This window comes from Typopeltis vanoorti, chromosome 14 (genome assembly GCF_054136105.1).
Source record: "Typopeltis vanoorti isolate ZY-2024b chromosome 14, IOZ_Tvanoo_1.0, whole genome shotgun sequence".
NCBI classification, from domain to species: domain Eukaryota; kingdom Metazoa; phylum Arthropoda; class Arachnida; order Uropygi; family Thelyphonidae; genus Typopeltis; species Typopeltis vanoorti.
The window spans coordinates 8,460,353-8,479,163 of NC_143562.1; the positions used below are offsets into that span (position 1 = coordinate 8,460,353).

At 35.3% G+C, this 18,811-nt stretch overlaps 2 protein-coding genes across 2 annotated transcripts; one reads left to right on the forward strand and one right to left on the reverse strand.

Moving 5' to 3' along the window:
* Positions 1–1,076: 1,076 nt before the first annotated feature.
* LOC150099168 (protein ZBED8-like) lies at positions 1,077–1,496 on the reverse strand. Its single transcript, XM_090404272.1, has one exon. The coding sequence runs from the start codon at positions 1,494–1,496 to the stop codon at positions 1,077–1,079; it is 420 nt and encodes a 139-aa protein (XP_090260398.1).
* A 2,081-nt stretch (positions 1,497–3,577) lies between these two features.
* On the forward strand, positions 3,578–18,476 carry LOC150099169 (uncharacterized). Its single transcript, XM_090404198.1, has 2 exons — positions 3,578–3,682; positions 15,950–18,476. Exon 2 carries the CDS (start codon positions 16,058–16,060, stop codon positions 17,402–17,404), a length of 1,347 nt encoding a protein of 448 aa, XP_090260324.1. The 5' UTR covers positions 3,578–3,682; positions 15,950–16,057; the 3' UTR covers positions 17,405–18,476.
* Positions 18,477–18,811: the final 335 nt, after the last annotated feature.

Sequence of the window (18,811 nt, forward strand, 5' to 3'; positions counted from 1 at the left end):
TCTCCTCTTATTTTTTTTATTAATTCTCTCTTTCTCTTTCCCTGTAACAAAGTATACTTTCATTTTAAAAAAATTATGTTTATATTATACGAAGAATACATGCTTAACTTACTTTAATTGACATTTCCTCCCTTTTCTTCTTCGCCAATATCTTCTGGTAATTGATCACATTCCCTTTGCTGCTTTGCTGTATTAAATATATTTTTATATCTACTATGAACTGTGTGACTTTCCAACTCCTTGATTAATGTTTCCGGTGGGTCCCAAGAAGTACATGTTGAATTTTGTCTCGCTAAGCACTGCTTTGCTAGGATTCTGTCTCTCACAGTTTCTGTTTTTAATGAATTAGCTAATTTTGTTTCTATACAATTCACTTGTGAGAAAATTCCCTCCACGCATGCAGATGAATGCGGCAGAATAGTAAGATTTGTCATAAAATATGACAGTAAACCATATTTATTATTATTCATGCCATCTTTTTTGCCAGTCAATGAATGCCAATATCTTTAGGAATTGGTAGATCTGATGCTACGAGACCATAATTTCTCCACTCATCATCTATTTGATTTAACCTAATATCATCAACAAGTGAGGGGAATTGAGAAACAAGAGGAATAATGGTAGATGGTGACTGGCTAGGGTCACTAGCAACTTTTGGATTCTAGATTCGTAATTTTGCAACAATGCTGTCTTCTTCGAAGACAAATCTTTTCTTTATTTGCGAACTAAGTTCCACAAGAACCTTAAAGCAATCATTTTTAAATCTCAACAAAATAAAGTCATCTTCGAAAGTGTTTCTAATCAAGTGCGTCATTGCTCTACCACCGAAGTAAATATCATTGACATTTTTATAGTTGTTTTGGTTTCATGGATCAATTTCTGATAATTTAGTTGTTCTTAAAATCTCATTTTTAATGAAGCAACTAAGTAAATTGAGATATTCTGTTGATATATTTAGGAATAGTTGGTGTAACCTTAAATGCTCTGATTGAAAATCTATATTAAGTGTATTTACTTTTTCAAGAATATACTGAAGGAAAAAAAGCATTGGTCTGGTTCCAAGGTCAGTAAGTGTGTTATAAATTTGTTTTGGCATTGTCAATTTTATCTGTCCTTGATTCATTTTGAAAGTATAGAACTAATGCATCATACTGTTCGAAAATAGTTGATACCACTTTTTCCCTCGACAGCCACCTGGTTTGAGCAAGTTTGGGAATTTTATGTGTAGCTATATCAGCAGCTTCTTGAATGAGTAGAAAATCTCTTTGCCGCTTAGCACTGCGGGAGAAGTAGGAGGTTAAATCCTTTAGAAAAGCTTCTAAGTATGAGGGTAAAACACTGACTGCATGACTAGCACATAGAGCAAATGAATGACAAACGCAACCCATCACAAAAACAGATGGGACGTCATCTTTCAGCAGTTTCTGATATCTACTGTTAGCGCCCATCATGGAGGAACAGTTATCACCCAACGATTTTGCTAATGGAAATGCCATGATCCAGCAGAAGAGTTTTGACAGCACTGTAAAGACTTTTAGTACTTCTGTTCTCTACACATACTATGTCTAGTAATGCATCAGCTACATCTTTTTTATCTGTATCAAAATACCGTACAACAACAGCCAAGTTGTTGTACGGTATTTGAGTGACCAAGATATCTGTACTCTCATCTATTATAATTGAAAATTTTTGATTCTTGCATATTTCGGTAAGTTGAGACTTTTCATGGAATGATATTCCATCCTGAATAACATAAGAAAGTTTAGTTTTCTTCATTGCCAACTTTCCAGCAATTTGGCTATCCGAAAATGCGCCTTTACACATCGTTACAAAATGATCAACATGAGAAAATGGGACGTTATGCTCAGAAAAGAAGCTAGCAATCATTAACTCACTCCTAGCTAATTGTTTATCCTCTGTTGACGCTTTCTTATTAAGAAATTGAGTAAACAGCTGTCGACTTAGCAGACTGATAATTTGTTTGCGTATTTTAAATGTAATATTACAACACTTACAGTAACTGGTATCTTTTCTGTTCACGTCTTGCTGCGGCCAATCTTTTAATTCAGGATATTTTAACCAATCTTCTTTAAATGCTTGAGAATACCACTTCTGTTTTTTCTTTGATGGCTCCATATGGTTGGATTGGAAGTACCATAAATATGAAAATAAGTAAAAATATTGATAATTTAAACAATTTGTCAAACACTGTACAAGCACAATGATCTTTACGATAACACTGCAAGAGGTTGCGTTTGTATGTAACGATGTAAAACCTGTGTGATAAGAAAGGGAAAACGAAACCAGAACAGAGCAAAAACGGTTTATTTATCAGATTTATCAAAAAAAAAAAAAAAAATCGTGAATATAATAGTAAAATATGACAAAAATATTAAAATTGAAACTTTTGTTCAAATTTCCCAAGATTTTGGGTGTTTTTTATTAAAAATCCCTAGATCCCTAGGTAGCGGCTAAATTCCCTAGCCGCTGGCAGTACAGGGCTGCCACTCCAAATGAGTGGCAGCCCTGTACTGCCAGTTCGCCCACCGATTAGAGGTCCCTCGACACTTCTGCGCATCTCAGAAAAAGGAGAACCCATTCCGATAATAGGGTAATCAGTCCGTATTGTGGGATGAGTTGTTTATTATTACCGGTTGGAAAATTAACTTCTCTTTTATGATTATTGTAGTTAACTATGTTGCTTGTATAACAGTTGGAAAATTTTACCTATAAAGCACGTAATTTCGCATGTTGGCGACCAATTCGGACGTCCTTCGTTTCTTCCTCCCCTTCAACATGAATCTACTATTCTTGGAAAGACGCGAAGCAGAGACCTACAAACGGTGGGCGAACTATACTGGACTGTTTAAAATCACAGGAACTAAGAATTTGACCCGTTGCGCCATCTATATGTTTGTTTAAAGTGCTTAAAGGTGTCCGTATTTGTGAGCCCACACCCGGGCTATTGACGCGAATGCGATGCAATATTTACGCTTATCCAGTCGAAAAGTGTCGTCTTCATGAAGTATTAGTATATTGTATTTAATTTTAGGAATTACGCAAAGCCAGGAAACAATTAGCGGAGTCTTTAACCTCAGCACCGCACACCCTGAATATGCGACCCTCGTATATTATTATTATTATTATTATTATTATTACGTAACACCTCCAGGGAGTCCAAAGACTCATCGAGGGAGGACACCTACTCGAGAACTTTCTGTCTCCACCAACTGCAACTACTTTGATAATCTACATCAGCGTCATCTACCGCCGACCACAGCCACTAGTATTTCCACAGACACTCAAAAATATATGTGTAATTTCTGTCTTGGATTAGACTTAAATAGTAACTACTGTTTTCTTTTAAACCCTAGTTGGTTATATTACCAAATAATCGCATATTTAGTAAGATAATGAAATCCAGTTTTTTGAATATATCCAGTTCTAAGCAAAATAGCATATATTTTTAGGTAATTTTAGCTTCTTCAAGACGGCCTCTCGCGGGTTTTCTTGAAGTGAAGATTTCTAGTGACTATTTTATTAATATGTGTATGAGTAAATTAGTCACAGATGCTAAATTGTTGTTAATTTATTTTAGCCATATGATTATCTTAGGGTACATATACCAATTCGTAGATCTACGAAATAAGATCGCACTGCCGCGTTCATTCTATATAAGCAGGTGATTTGTTTTTTAAATAAATTTCGAATGAGCGTATATTGATTAATCGGGTTTTTACTTTCTTTTCTTCGTAGATATGACAAAATGTTTCAGTCTGAAAATTTGCGATCCTCTGGAAGGCCAGTATCTTAATTTCAAGCAACCGAACCTGCGGATAATTTCGATTTTAGCGCAACTATCATAGCGAGTTGTAAGCAGTAGACTAGCAACCAAATGGTATGGAGAAACTAAAATAAATAAAAAAAGGAAACAATGTGGCGAAAGTTTTTTTTTTTTTTTTCCAGCGCTGTTGATTTTATTTAAACTGGATGAAGTTGACTTTATCTGCACCACGTTTAAGGGCGAAAAAAAAATGATGCTATTAGTGTTATTTTCTAGTCCATCAACTTGGTATGATTTATTGTGAGAACTGGATTTTCTGTAAATCACAGGATAGATCCTATCATGTTTTGAATAAATTTACCATTCACTCAGGCAATGTATTTCACTCAGTAGTCACTTACCACACAAAAGCTCTCACTTATTCAAACGGCTATTGTGTAAATAATTGAGATTCATTTTTGGACTTTGTGATATTTTCTTATCACTCAGGTGTTCAAGTGACCAGATCTGAATACAGAAATCTACATGTTGGCTGATGTGCCTTATGCAGCAACACTGCCATATCTATTTCACTATCCATTACAGGAAAGAGATGCTCTTTAGCTCAGTCAGTATGGATGATTGCCTTTGGAAAGACCTGGGTGCAAATCCCTTGCAGGATGTGAACAACCTTTAATTATGTTTTTTTTTTTTTTTTTTTCTCCCATCTGTCTTGTACAGTGTTGACATGATTTTCTTCCCAGAAATTCAGGCTACACAAAAACAGCAGGTCATAGCAGTTTATATGCAGACATAACTCTGCATATAAACCTCATAGCATTCAAACAAATTCAAATTCAAAATTAGCTACATTGGCCGTAATTCCCATTATGATACCATTTCCTGAGTATCTTTTATGGCTTTTGCGATGTGCCCTCTGGCTTTCAACTCGTTTCAGCTGTATATTTTGCATTAATTGTATAGCTGGTGAATGATGGCATTCATTCATTTCTAGGTGCTGATCCCAAGTATTTCAACAATATAGTGATACACCTTTTCACTACTTGTATATGGGAAATGTATGACTTCTGCATTACTTTATGCTTGGTATCTTCTGGGTCTGGCTCCTACTGATGAGACCTTGATAAAGGTCAAAACTTCTGGGTAGTGGCCCTTTCCATAATACACAGTATTATACATGTCCGAAAGGGATATGCATTGCATTATGGGCAGTGGCATAGCTGGGGGGGGGGCTCTGCCCCGGGCTGGCACTTTTCACGTGAGAAAATTTTATTTTTCGATGATTCTTCTATTTATGTTAACTTAGTAATTTTATTAATTAATTATTAGTTTTCAACAACTCTACCTACAACTAAAATAAACATGAACATAGTGTTTTAATTTCTTTCCATACGTCGTTTTGACTTTTTGTAATATTTTTGGTGTGTTGTCAGGGACCGCCCTGGGCTGCAGAAGGTCTAGCTACGCCACTGATAATGGGATATTACAATGGAAGGCAAGTGATGTGAAGTATCAGCCTCTGTATGCAGGTGCCCCGGTCGTGAGTACTTCAAGCATACACTTGGTTCGCTTATACTTGTATCAAGGATTATACCAGCAATATCAGTTTTTAGCATCTTTAATTTATTAATATATTAATTAGGAGAGCAGTAGCGCATTCAGGATTTAATCTTTGGGGTGGGGGGGACTGAGTTGAGTAGACGATTTGAGAATGGACACTACGCATCACATATGACTTATGATTGAGCATCTGCAATGATCGCTAGTTATTGAGTAGTATAGAAATAGAAGAGACGACGACACAACATAAATAAAAAAATGAATTTTAATTAGGAAAACATTTTTGGAAAATTTTCTAGTTGTTTTTCCCTTTCTCTTTGGGGGAAGCCAGGGCCCCTTGGCTGCACCACTGTAGGAGAGTATCTGCCAAAGAGATTGTTTGCTCATTTATCATAAAAGTAGGTGTATAAAAAGTGCTAGTTCCATTGTCTTGTGCACATTCATCAGAAAGATGTGCTGTGTCTCTTTATTCACTGTAGAAGAAATACCAGTAGAGTTAAGAAAACTTATGTATTTTACATTTCTGAGAATACTGATATAGTGTATAATTTGTTGCATCTTGCAGGGAATGTGCCACCACAATTTTCAGAATTCACTGATAAATTTCAGCATATAGTTCACACATACCAAACTTGGTTTATTTAATATTTTACCTCAGTTTATTTCATTATGTGATTTAGTAGAGAAAACAAACTGGACTCCAAACTGAGCATTGCCAGTATAACCATAACATCTGAAATAAAGGAAATGCTACTAGTGCTGGTTTGGAGGTCAGGGTCATGGATCTCCACAAACAGACTTGCCTCCTTTTTGTTGGTAACCAGCGTGAGGGAAATCAACTTGAAAGTCTCAAAAGAAATTTCATTGGACAGCCCTTTTTGATATAGACCCAGGATTGGAGACTTACCAAAACAGATAAATAGAAAAATCAAAATTATCACCTGGAATGTTCGAAGTATATAACATGAAGAACAGGATACTGAACTAAAGAAGATAAGAATTGATTTGGCAATAATAACTTAAATGATAAAGGAATTAAGAGAAGCAAAACAATCAGAAAATTCTGTAGAGATATATTACAGGTTAGATAAGAAAGCCAGAGCAGGATTAATGATATGGATAAAGGTTTTTCTTTCCTTTGGTAAGAAAAACCTGACTTCTGTGAGGCAAAGAACCTTTATCAGGGCTTTTCAGTTGAGTTAGCCAGTCTTATACACAAAAGTATATGTTTAGGCATAAGACTAACCACCTTATCTCAAAATTATGTTATGAATGCCAGCCTGGCAGGTTAGGGCATTAACCACTGTATCAGCTTTGACTTGTTTACCCATCAATAAATACATGGATGTGAAGTGTCCATTGAAATTATTATTATTTTTACATGATGCATCCAAGGAGTCCAAAGGCTCATGCAGGGAGAGCACCTATTCTACAACTCTGATTACATGGATACGAAACATAAATTATTTCATCCATATGGCAGTTTGAGTGGTTAAGGCCTGTAAGCACTCCAGAATATTATAAATTGTTGGAATATTATTATTATTTGACACCTCCAAGGAGTCCAAGGACTCATCAAGGGAGGGCACCTGTTCTACAACTCCGTCTCCACCATTCAATCGCCAACTTAACATAACTACACCAACACCATCTACTGCCAACCCCCGCCACTAGTATTTCCAAAGACAATCACAAACATCCATGCCCATGGAGGGATTTGAACCCAAAGCCTTTTGACTCGAGAGCGGATACGCTAACCACTCGGCCAGCCAGGCTAGCCGAGTGGTTAGCGTTAGTGGTAGTTGCAGTCAGTTGGTGGATTGAGTGGCAGAGATGGAGCGTTGTACAACATTTTCCCTCCCTCCTTCGATGAGTCTTTGGACTCCCTGGAGGTGTGTAATAATAATAATTGTTGGAATAAAAGATTATTAGAAACAAGAATAAAATCAAGAAGAGGCCATCTAATAATTATAAGTACATATGCTGCCCAAGGAGAAGGTGAAGATAAATAAAGGTAATTCATACATAAATTCTTTATGTATGAATTACCAGATATAAAATAAACGCAAATGATTTTATATGTTACTAGCAGTGACTTAAGATTTTACATTTTACAACAGCTTAAAAATAATGAGTAATTTTTTTAAACATAAAGATATTCATAAATTAAATGGCCAACTTGGTAATTTATTATGTGATAGTTAATAAACTAACAAAATTAAAAAAAGATGCAAGAATTTATGCAGCGTACAATATTGATATCATCATTTAATAATAGGAAATGTTATGATGCCAGATTTAAGGTGAACAAATTGTGTGAAGAAGAGAACATAAGTAGTAATGAACATTTATATAAAATAAATGTATTACAGATAGAATGCATGTCAAGAAACATGAGTGCTTAAAAGAAACAAAATGGAAAGAATTAAAAACAGAAGAATGGAAATTTTGAACTGTAATTGTACTTAATATAGCAGAAGTCTAGGAAAATATAAAAAATGGAAAGGAAAAAAAGGAATCTAAATAGGAAATGATGAAATAAAGAATATAATTGAAGATAAACAGCATATATGTTAAATAGTATATCTCAGGAAAATTGGAAAATGAAATTGTATTATTATAAGAGGGAAAAAAAAGAGTAATAGCAAAACTTGTATAACTTGAATCTCAGCTCAGGTATGATATCACAGTAATGGAAGGAATGCATATTAGTTCCATTGTACAAGGGTGGTTCAAAAACTGAAGTGTCTAAATACCGACCTATCACTATCTCTGATGTGGTAGTGAAGATTTTAGAGAAGTTGGTAAGAACTTGCATAGAAATGGATAGACAAACAAGCCATACTCTGCAAGGAGCAACATGGGTTTACTAAAGGAACGTCATGTTTTAGCAACTTGCTCATATTTTATAACAATGTTACAGCTGAGTTACTATGATAATGTTTGCTTTTGCTGAGGGATTTGATAGGATAACAAATCAAAGGCTGTTGCATAAACTGGAGAATAAGGGAATGGAATATAAACTCTTGATTTGGATTAGTGGGTGGCTGAACAGACATATAAAAAGTGGTATACAGTGGGTGTAAACCTGCCAGATTTAAGCTGACCAGTGGTGTACCTTGATGTTCAGTCCTTGGGCCATTGTTGTTCAATTTATACATTAATGACATTAGGAAAGTGCAACTGTTTGCCAATGATGCAAAAATAGGCAAGGCAATCAGGGATGCTACTGTTATCCAACACTTACAAAATTATTTGAATAGGCTGGAAATCTGGGCAAATGGAAATGGTTATCAGTTTCATGCTAGGAAGTGTAAAGTTATGCACTTTGGCATAATGAGATTTCCAGTGCCATATTATATTAGCGGGAAACTACAAGAAACTGATGAGGCTACAGATCTGGGCATAATATAAGCTGCCATAGAGCAATTGGAAGAACAATGGAACATTGTGCCCTTTGATTGGAAAAGACCTGGGTTTGATACTCGTCATGACGAGGGGAATCCTTATATGGGTTTTTTCAGTTGAAGGTGAGTTAGCCGATCTCATACGGTGGTAGCAGGGTTTTTCTCCCAGAAACTGGTTTTCATCCCACATACAGACAAATCGGCCTTCAGAACACACTCAATTTACAGACAAAAAAAATACTATTGTTGGTGGTGATGATGGGCGATAGATGGTGTTGATAGTAGCAGTGTCATAGTTGAAGAATTAAGTAGTAGTGGAGAGGATGAGATGTATCTAGCGAAGTAGAGTAGTGTACACTCCTACGATGAGTCCTTGGACTCCCTGGAGGTGTCATGTAGTAATAATAGTAATAATAATAGTGGGTAGGAATTTGAAGTTCAAAAGTCACATAGAAAAGTTGCAAATATAGCTTAGAGAATAATTCAGTGTTGAAGCAAACCTTGACATGTAAGCACAAGGAGGTCATTTTTCCTCTTTATATGACCTTGATAAAACTGCACCTGGATTATTATGCACAGATTTGGTCTCCCAGGTTCCATATGGATAAACAATCTGTTTAAATGGTGTACAAAGATTATATCCAGATTCTGGGATATGGATTATAAGGGCAGATTGCAAGTATGTGGATTACAGAAGAACGAGGGGTGATATGAAAGAGGTCTATAAACTTCTGAATGGTTATAGGATATCTGATGAAATTTTTTGTTATATGGAAGATGCGAGAGTATATGGGATCATTTATGGAAGTTAAGTTTGTTCGCAGTCAAGCATAGGGATAAGAGCTAGGTTTTTCTCTCACAGAGCAGTGAGTGGAATAGTTTTCCTTTAGGGGTAGTGAGTGAGTGTGAATGATTTAACGGAAGGTATGCCAACTGGTTTGGGTAAATTATCGCCTTTCTCAATGAGTTCTTGACTCCCTGGAGGTCTCAGGTAATAATAATAATAATAAAGAGAGACAAGAAAAAATCATGGAAGTTTGGATAATTATGTTAGAAAACCCAGTTGAAAATCTATAAAACAATAAAGTTCTTACAAAAGAAACAGAAACAGTAGATAAGACACCGAGAATAGATAGATTATTATTATAAAATTGGCAAAGAAAAATCAGAATTATCATGGAAGCCTCCATATCTTACATCAGTGGTGCACCCAGGGAGGGGGACAAGGGGCCCTTCCTCCCCAAAAGAAAATGGAAATAAATACTAGAAAATTTTCCAAAAATCTTTTCCTAATTAAAATTGATTTTTTTAAATTTATGTTGTGTCTTCTATTTCTATACTATTTGGCATGTATTGGCGATCACTGCAGATGCTGAGTCATAGGTCGTATGTAATGCGTAGTGTGTATTCGTAAATCGTGTACTCAACTTCCCCCCCCCCCCCAAGATTAAATCTTGAGTGCTCAGGCCCCCTCCAAGATTAAATTCTGAATGCGCCACTGTCTTACATGGTTTCAGTGGTGTTTCTTTGAATAAATTAAAGATGCCAATATTCTTGGTTTAATCCTTTATCCAAGTGGAAGGAAACAAAGTTTGCACGTGAAGTAACTTCATGACTGGGCAACTCGTGTATAAAGGCTAATTACTTCACAACACTTGCCTTAGTATCCCATAATGCAAAGCACATATCTTTATTGACATGTGTAATGCTATGTATTACAGAAAGGGCCACTGGACTGGTTTTGACCATTATTGGGGTCTCATCAGCAGGAGCCAAATCCACAAGTGGTGCCAAGGTTGAAGTAATGCAAAAGTCATATTTTTGCATATAAGTAGTGATAAGGTGTCACACCTTATTACTAAAATACTCTGGATTAGAAACAAATGTTGAAAGTTTTTCTACTTAGTTATACTATAAATTAAAGATGCCAAGAAATTATATTCTTGGTTTAATCCTTTATCCAAGTGTGTTCTTTGGTCGGAAAGACCTGGATTCAAATCCTATCTGGGATGTGAAGAACCTTTATCAAGTCTTTCCAGTTTAAGCTATGGTTGCTGTTTCATAAGAATTTCTTTTGGAAACTTGAGGTTTTCATTACACTAAACATTGAGAAAAAGCAAAAAACCCACACACCATGCAGATAAGATTAACTGTCCTACAGAGCATTAACCAACCAGCTGTGACCACATGGATTAAATATATCCTCACTCATTGTAGTCTTAATATGTACTTTGTACCCATGGCATAAAGTGTCATGAAGTAATGGAAAAATTAAAAAAATACTAAAATAATTGAAAATAAAATATAGATTGAATATCGTAAAGAATATCAGGAAGATGATGAATTGAAAATCTAAGGAACAAAGAGAGAGGAAGACTTAGCTGAGACCACAACAAGCTACCCTGGCCCAGAAAGAAAGAAGAAGAAGAAATATTTGTGTATGTTTTGAAAATGCAGTCCCAAAATAATAATAAAAAAAAAAAACTGAAATTGTAACACATTCTTTCAAAGAAAGTCAGGTTTCAAATTACATACACTTCAAACATAAAACTAATGCCAATTTATAACCAACACTCGACACATTAATATTTTTGCTTAGTATAAAGGAATTCCAAATAATGGGAACTGGCCCCAAAATCTTAATGCAGAGCAGACTACTGACATCTCTTTCTTCATCCTCTCATGGGTTAAACTCTATAAAGAATATACTCAGTTTAATATTATTGTTATTTTTTATGAGTCCTCCCTCTATGAATCCCCACAGAGTTAGGGACTCATAGAGGGAGGCCACATACTCAAGAACGACAGCACCAGCTGTCATGCTTGTTCTTGAATTCATTCACACTGCTTGCATGCACAACATCGAATGGCAATCCATTCCAATCATGCGCCACTCTATGAAAGAAATATCTGGATCTCACCCCTTTCTTAGCAACATTCATTCTCAGCCACCAAGAATGCCCTCTTGTCCTTTCCCGATCCTCCATAAAATAACACTACTGTCATCAACTAAAATCCTATGTGACTCTTTCAGAAGTTTGTAAGTCTCAATTACATAGTGGTGTAGCTAGAGCTTTTGCCGCCCGGGACGATCCCTGAGTTTGCCACCCATCTCAATGCACACCAAAAATACTACAAAAAGTCAAAACGACGTATAGGGAAATAAATTAAAATACTATGTTTATTTTCGAAGTAAACTTTAATTTCAACATTCTAAAATGTTATTTTTTTGCTTTTCTGTTAGTAAAATTGTCGATGACGTTGTCGAAGTTTATTTCATAGTAATGTAGGTAATTCTTAATCAATTTCATTTAGAAAAACTCCTCTCACAACTAGCAACACTTACAGCAATTGTGAGGAAAATTCGCTGTAGTATTATAATAGTTGAAACTGAGTTCTCGAGACTGTATTTTAGAATTAACTTCAAAAGTTCAAAAATGTTCAAAGTACCGCCCGTGGAGGACCACCCCCTCTGCCTCTGATTACATTACCCTGCTTTCTCCTGTTTGCTAGTGTCTGCAGTCTACAAATTCTCAATCTGTCTTCATAATCAGTATTCCACATAATTAAAATTAAAAATGATTCCTGATATCATTTTTGACACTCTCCTTTGCACTCTCTCCAATATATCAGAATCACAAGGAGACCAGACATGTGCAAAATAGTCTAAGTGAGGTCTTATCAAAACCCTGTAAAGAAGCAAAATAATATCCTTATCTTTACACGTGAATGTTCGTTTCAGCTTTGCAATTATCCTTTGAGTTCTATTTGCAATCTTTGCTACATGGCCCCTGTACTTCAACTTGTTATCTACCGACACTCCAAGATCCCTAGCCTGATCACTTTCTTCTAGCATAATCCCACTAATATAATAAGATACTGGATATCTAATCACACCAAAGTGCATGACTTTACATTTACTGATGTTGAACTGACATCCATTTTGCCATGCCCATGATTCCTGCTTATTCAAATCATTCTGCAAGTACTGTAACAGCAGCATTCCTGATTTTCCTACATATTTCGCATCATCTGCAAATAGCTGTATGCTGCCTGTCAAATCCTTTCCAGTGTCATTACTGTACACATTGAATAACAGTGAACCAAGGACTGATGCTCGCGATACACCACTACTTACATTAAATCTTGCAGATTCACATCCCCATATACCACTTTTTGATATCTGTCAGTCAGCTTCTTATCCACACTAGTATTTTGTAATCCAAACCCATATTCTCCAATTTATGCAACAGTCTTCCATGCTGTATTCTGTCAAAAGCCTTAGAAAAATTCAAAAGTATCACAGTGTATCCATTTCCCTTTTATAGTTCAATGGTAACATTATTATTGAATGTAAGCAAGTTGTTAAAACATGCCCTTCCCTTAGTAAACCCGTGCTTGCAAAGCAGAGATTCACTGTTGACTGATTTCTGAATGTGAGCCCTAACCAGTTTTCCAAAAATCTTCACTACCACTCCTGAGATGCTGATTGGTCGATAGTTGAATATATGGGTCTTTGTGCAGTGGGATTACCATACATTCTTTCCACTTCTGCAGAATCTTCCCTGTTCTGAGACTCAAATTATATAGCCTGCTCAAAGGAATAGCCACTTCAGCTGAACACTCTTTTAGCACCTGTGCTGATATCCTATGAGCACCTATTGCTAAATTCTTATTCTGGCAGTTTGCGCAATAGCTCTAATACCTCCTCTTCATACACATGAGTTTTGCATCCAGTGAAGAGGTAGCAGTGATCTCAATGTTGCATGCACCAGATTAATAGCTTTTAAAAAAAATGGGTACTGTTTAGTCAAGCTCTCCTTCATCTGTCACCCTCATGCCATCTGCATTCAGTAGAGTTATTCTTTCATGTTCATTTTTTATTTTACTTGCAGCATATTGATAGAATTCTTTTACCTTGCAGAGCCGGTTTCTTTTCATACTCAGACTTAGCTTTCTGTACAACAGTTGTGACTTTTCTGACCTGCTGCTTATAATTTGCATAAAGGACATCATCCTTATGCACACGGTATTCCTTTCACATCATTCTGGCCTGGTTGGCCGAGTGGTTAGCATATCCGCTCTCCGGCCAAAAGGATGTGGGTTCGAATCTCGCCGTAGGCATGGATGTTTGTGATTGTCTGTGAAAAATACTGGTGGTGGACAGTAGATGGCGTTGGTGTAGATGATGCGGTTGGTGGATGAAGTTGAGTGGTGGAGACGGAGAGTTGTAGAGTAGGAGCCCTCCCTCGATGAGTCTTGGACTCCCTGGAGGTGTCAAATAATAATAATAATAATTTCATTCTTTTCTTATAAATCTGTTGCTTAATAAGATTACACATCCTTTTCACTCCTACCCTATTTATTTCTCAAACACTTGGGACACATTCTGATGTTGCATCATTTAAGCATTTTATAAATGCTTCCCATGCACTGTCAGTATTCTTCCCATCCAGCAACCACTACCATTGCACTGAACTCAGTATACTCCTTTCACATCATTCCGGCCTGGTCGGCCGAGTGGTTAGTGTATCCGCTCTCCAGTTGGTCATAATTTCCTGCTTTGTAGTTCAGCATGTAACCATTTTTTGAATGGAACATTCATAAAGTTAGCCACTTCCCAAGTGAGTACCACACGATCACTGTCACCAACTGGAGGCAGAATAGTTACATCTTTAACTGAAACAGCCTCTGACACTATAATCAAATCTAACACTCTTTGACATCAAGTTCCTTCTGTCACATGCTACTTAAGGAAGTTGTCTCGCAACAGCTCTATAAATTCGGTTTCATTCTTCTCATGAGATATTAATATTACCCAATCAATGTTTGGATAATAAAAGTCTTCCATTATGATTACTCTTTTCCTATTTGGTGATGCATTTCTTCACCACTAGCAACCAGCCCACCAGGTCTGTAACAGCACTCCACTATGTATTTGATCTTGTAAGATTCCACCTCACACCAAATGGTTTGAACACTGGCACATGAAATATTTTTACTAGTACTACAATCATGGAGTGGTGCTGTTTTGCCTTCCTTCCACTCCTTTGGTATGTTTCCTGCTGCAAGACTTTCATGAAATAACCAGGTCAAGGACAAAACTAATTGTTTTTCATATGCCTTAAAAATAAACAGTGGTTCAAGCTGATATCCTTGTTAGTCTGAGATGCATAACCTAATCTCCCACTTTTAACTGGCAAATCAATCCTGTGCTCACAATGCCAGCCTATTTAAATCATCCTGCTGGATGATATAAATAGGCTGGCATTAAAAAAAATAATAATAAATAAATAAATCTTCTAATGTTTTTTTTTATTCCCCAGAAAAGAGTAAGCAGAATTCTTTTGACCAAAAATTTTTGAAATTTGTGGGTAGCTGTTCCCACATTTCATTATCATTAGTTGGATTCATTTCTACCAACTAATTTGTAGATGTAAATATGACAGAAAACTTCATCCATCTTGGGATTTTTATCCTAACTAGTGTGTAGTGTGAAATCATCCAATTTCTATGGTGAATTTTTCTAAATTGTTTGATTAAAAAGTCCAAGTTTTCAAGAGGGAAGGAAACACTTTTTTTACCTGCCAGTAAATCAGTGAACTAGGGATCTATTGCGGAGGGGTTCACTTTTGTCACTTTTGCAGTTAATTCTAACATACAGTCTCCAGAACTCAGTTCCAAATATTGTAATACTACTGCGAATTTTCCTCACAATTTCTGTAAGTGTTGCGAGTTGTGAGAGGAGTTTTTTTTAAATAAAATTAGATTAAGAATTACCTACATTACTAAGAAATAACTCTGCCAATGTCATCAACAATTTTGCTAACAGAAAAGCAAGAAAAATAACATTTTAGAATGTTGATAACTTCAAAAATAAACATAGTATTTTAATTTATTTCCCTATACGTTGTTTTGACTTTTTGTAGTAGTTTTGGTGTGTATTGAGAGAGGTGGCAAACTTAGGGATCGCCCCGGGCGGCAACTGCTCTAGCTACGCCACTGACACACACACACACACATGCAGCTTGCTTGGTGTGGATTGATTATAAGAAAAATAAAATAGCAAATTAATTTTTGTTTTACAGTAGTAAGTTTTAATTTACTGGAAAATAATGATAAATATTATGCATAGTGACTATGTTCTAATATTAATTATTTACACATTAAACTAATGTTGCTGTTTTTACCTTTTCAGTTAACTACAGAAATCAAGATCTTGCTGTCCTCTAATTTTTACTGTAATATTCTTCATGCACTGTGAAACTTCTAAATTATCAATGTCTGTACATGATGGAAAAGTAATATGGAAGAATCATTTATGACAGATATAATTACAAATTCAGTTTCCCAATCTGGGAATATGAAACAATTTACGAGATTTGAATCTTCTGAAAAAAAACAATTATTGTGTGAAACATCTGAAAATTCACTTGAATTTTTGGAAGCTATGAAGCAGCCTGCATTCCTTTCCAAGAAACCTTTTATCTGTGAAACTTGTGGTAAATCATTTTCGCAGTCCCATAAACTTAAAATCCACACAAGAGTTCATACTAAGGAGAAACCTTTCATATGTGAAACTTGTGGTAAATCATTTGCACAATATGGGGTTCTTAAAACCCACATAAGAATTCACACTAAAGAGAAACCTTTCAAATGTGAAACTTGCAGTAAATCATTTTCACAAGCTTCTAGTCTTAAAATTCATAAACGAATACATACTAATGAAAAACCTTTTACATGTGAAACTTGTGGTAGATCGTTTGTACAAGTTGGAGCTCTTACGAGACACATAAGAGCTCACACTAATGAGAGACCTTTCATCTGTGAGACATGTGGTAAATCATTTTCAGAAGTTTCAAATCTAAAAATGCATACAAGAATTCACACTAATGAGAAACCATACAGCTGTGGAACTTGTGGGAAATCATTTTCACAAGCATGTAGTCTCAAAGTTCACACACGAATTCACACCAAAGAGAAGCCATTTATATGTGAAATTTGTGATAAATCCTTTTCAGAGGCTGTAAACCTTAAAATTCATACAAGAGTTCATACTAATGAGAAACCTTTTATATGTGAAACTTGTGGTAAATCTTTTGCACAGGTTTCAAATCTTTATAAACACACCAGAGTTCATACCAGAGAGAAACCTTTTACTTGTGAAATATGTAATAAATCATTTTCACAAGTTCAGTCACTTAAAAGACACACAAGAATCCATACTAATGAAAAACCTTTTATCTGTGAAACATGTGGTAAATCATTTTCACAAGTTTCAAATCTTAAAAGTCACATAAGGGTTCACACTAAGGAAAAACCTTTTATCTGTCAAACTTGTAGTAAGGCATTTTCACAAGTTTCTCACCTTAAAACTCATTCAAGACATCACACCAATGAGAAACCTTTTGTTTGTGAGATTTGTGATAAATCATTTTCACAAATTGAATCTCTTAAAAGACACAAGAGAGTTCACACTAATGAAAAACCTTTTAGTTGTGAAACTTGTGGTAAAGCATTTTCACAAGTTTCAAATCTTAAAATTCATAAAAGAATCCATACTAATGAGAAACCTTTTGTATGTGAAATTTGTGGTAAATCATTTGCACAAATTTCAAATCTAAAAATGCACACAAGAATTCATTACCAATGAAAAAGTGTTTATTATTTTATTTATTATTTTCTGACACCTTGAAGGCGTCCAAAGACTCATCAGGAGAGGGTACCTACTCTACAACTATCCGTCTCCTCACCATCATCTACACCAATGCCATCTACTGTCCTCCACCACCACCACTAGTATTTTTTGTCTGTAAATTGCACGTGTCCTTTTTAACATTGAATATTTCTCAAAAAATGTGTACAAATTTCCTTCTTGAGAAATTATCACATGGATAATAATTTTCAGAAATTTTGTGGCAAATCATTACCACATGGGAAAATTCACATAAAAAAATATAGAATTCAGATGAGAAGCCAAACGGCTATTTGTTTCTGGCGAGGTTGATATAACCAAGTGGTCACTTACGCTTGGATACGCTGACAGTTCGTCGGCATGAAACGTTACAGATCGTAGTTTTCGATCTTAGCTTCGCTTACTGGCTGAAAAACAATAAGGGATTTTTATCCCCTTAACTTATAAATATAGAATTCATTACTCTTCATAATTATGCTGTGGATACCCTGAACTGCATATTTTAATATTAATTTAAAACCATCTGAAGTAAGTACCAAGACATGGAATCTCAAATGTGGAAGTCTTTTATAGTAGAAAACTGTCTTCTAAACCTTATAAAAATTTACAGTAAGTTGAACATTATGTGTGAAACATAAGCTCTTTTAATATACGAACATTAATTTGCACATTTGTGAAATCATCTTGATCCTGAAAGTCATCTTATAGATATACATATTGAATAAATCATTTAGTCTGCTGAAAATCTTGTAAATGAATTTTATCATATAGATATATAAAGAGAGAACAGAATTCACATTTGTAGAAACATACTTTTTTAAATTAAAATGTATATGGTCATTTTCACTTTGTAGAATAAATTTTGTAAGGAAATATTGATGCATTGGAAAAGTGAGAATAAATGTCATGTCAGATGTTACCACTCATAAGGTTTTACAGTTTTTTATAGTACAGTATGGTGGACCATATCATATTATAAGAAGGCTGAGGTGGAAAGGACTGAGAATAATAGTGGATTGAAGACATTTAAATCCATACCTCTGCACAATTTGCAGTTATAAAATATCGGTATCTCCTGTTTTCTGTTTTTCCTCCTCTCTCTCTCTCTCTCTGTAAAGTGAATCATCTGTTTGAATCTAATAAAATCCTGTTTCCAACCTGTAGTAGGTATATCACATTTGCTAAATATGTAATTTCTTCTGTGGTGTGAAATGTGATGTCCAGCATTTTCTCTTTCAGGCTTATTCATCTGCTAACTCGACTAAAATATTTAACTATTATGCACACAGTTAAGCTGTATAGTCTCAGTTTCACAACACTAGATAGACAGGTTAAATTGCAATCACCACTGAAGGAAGTTTTTCA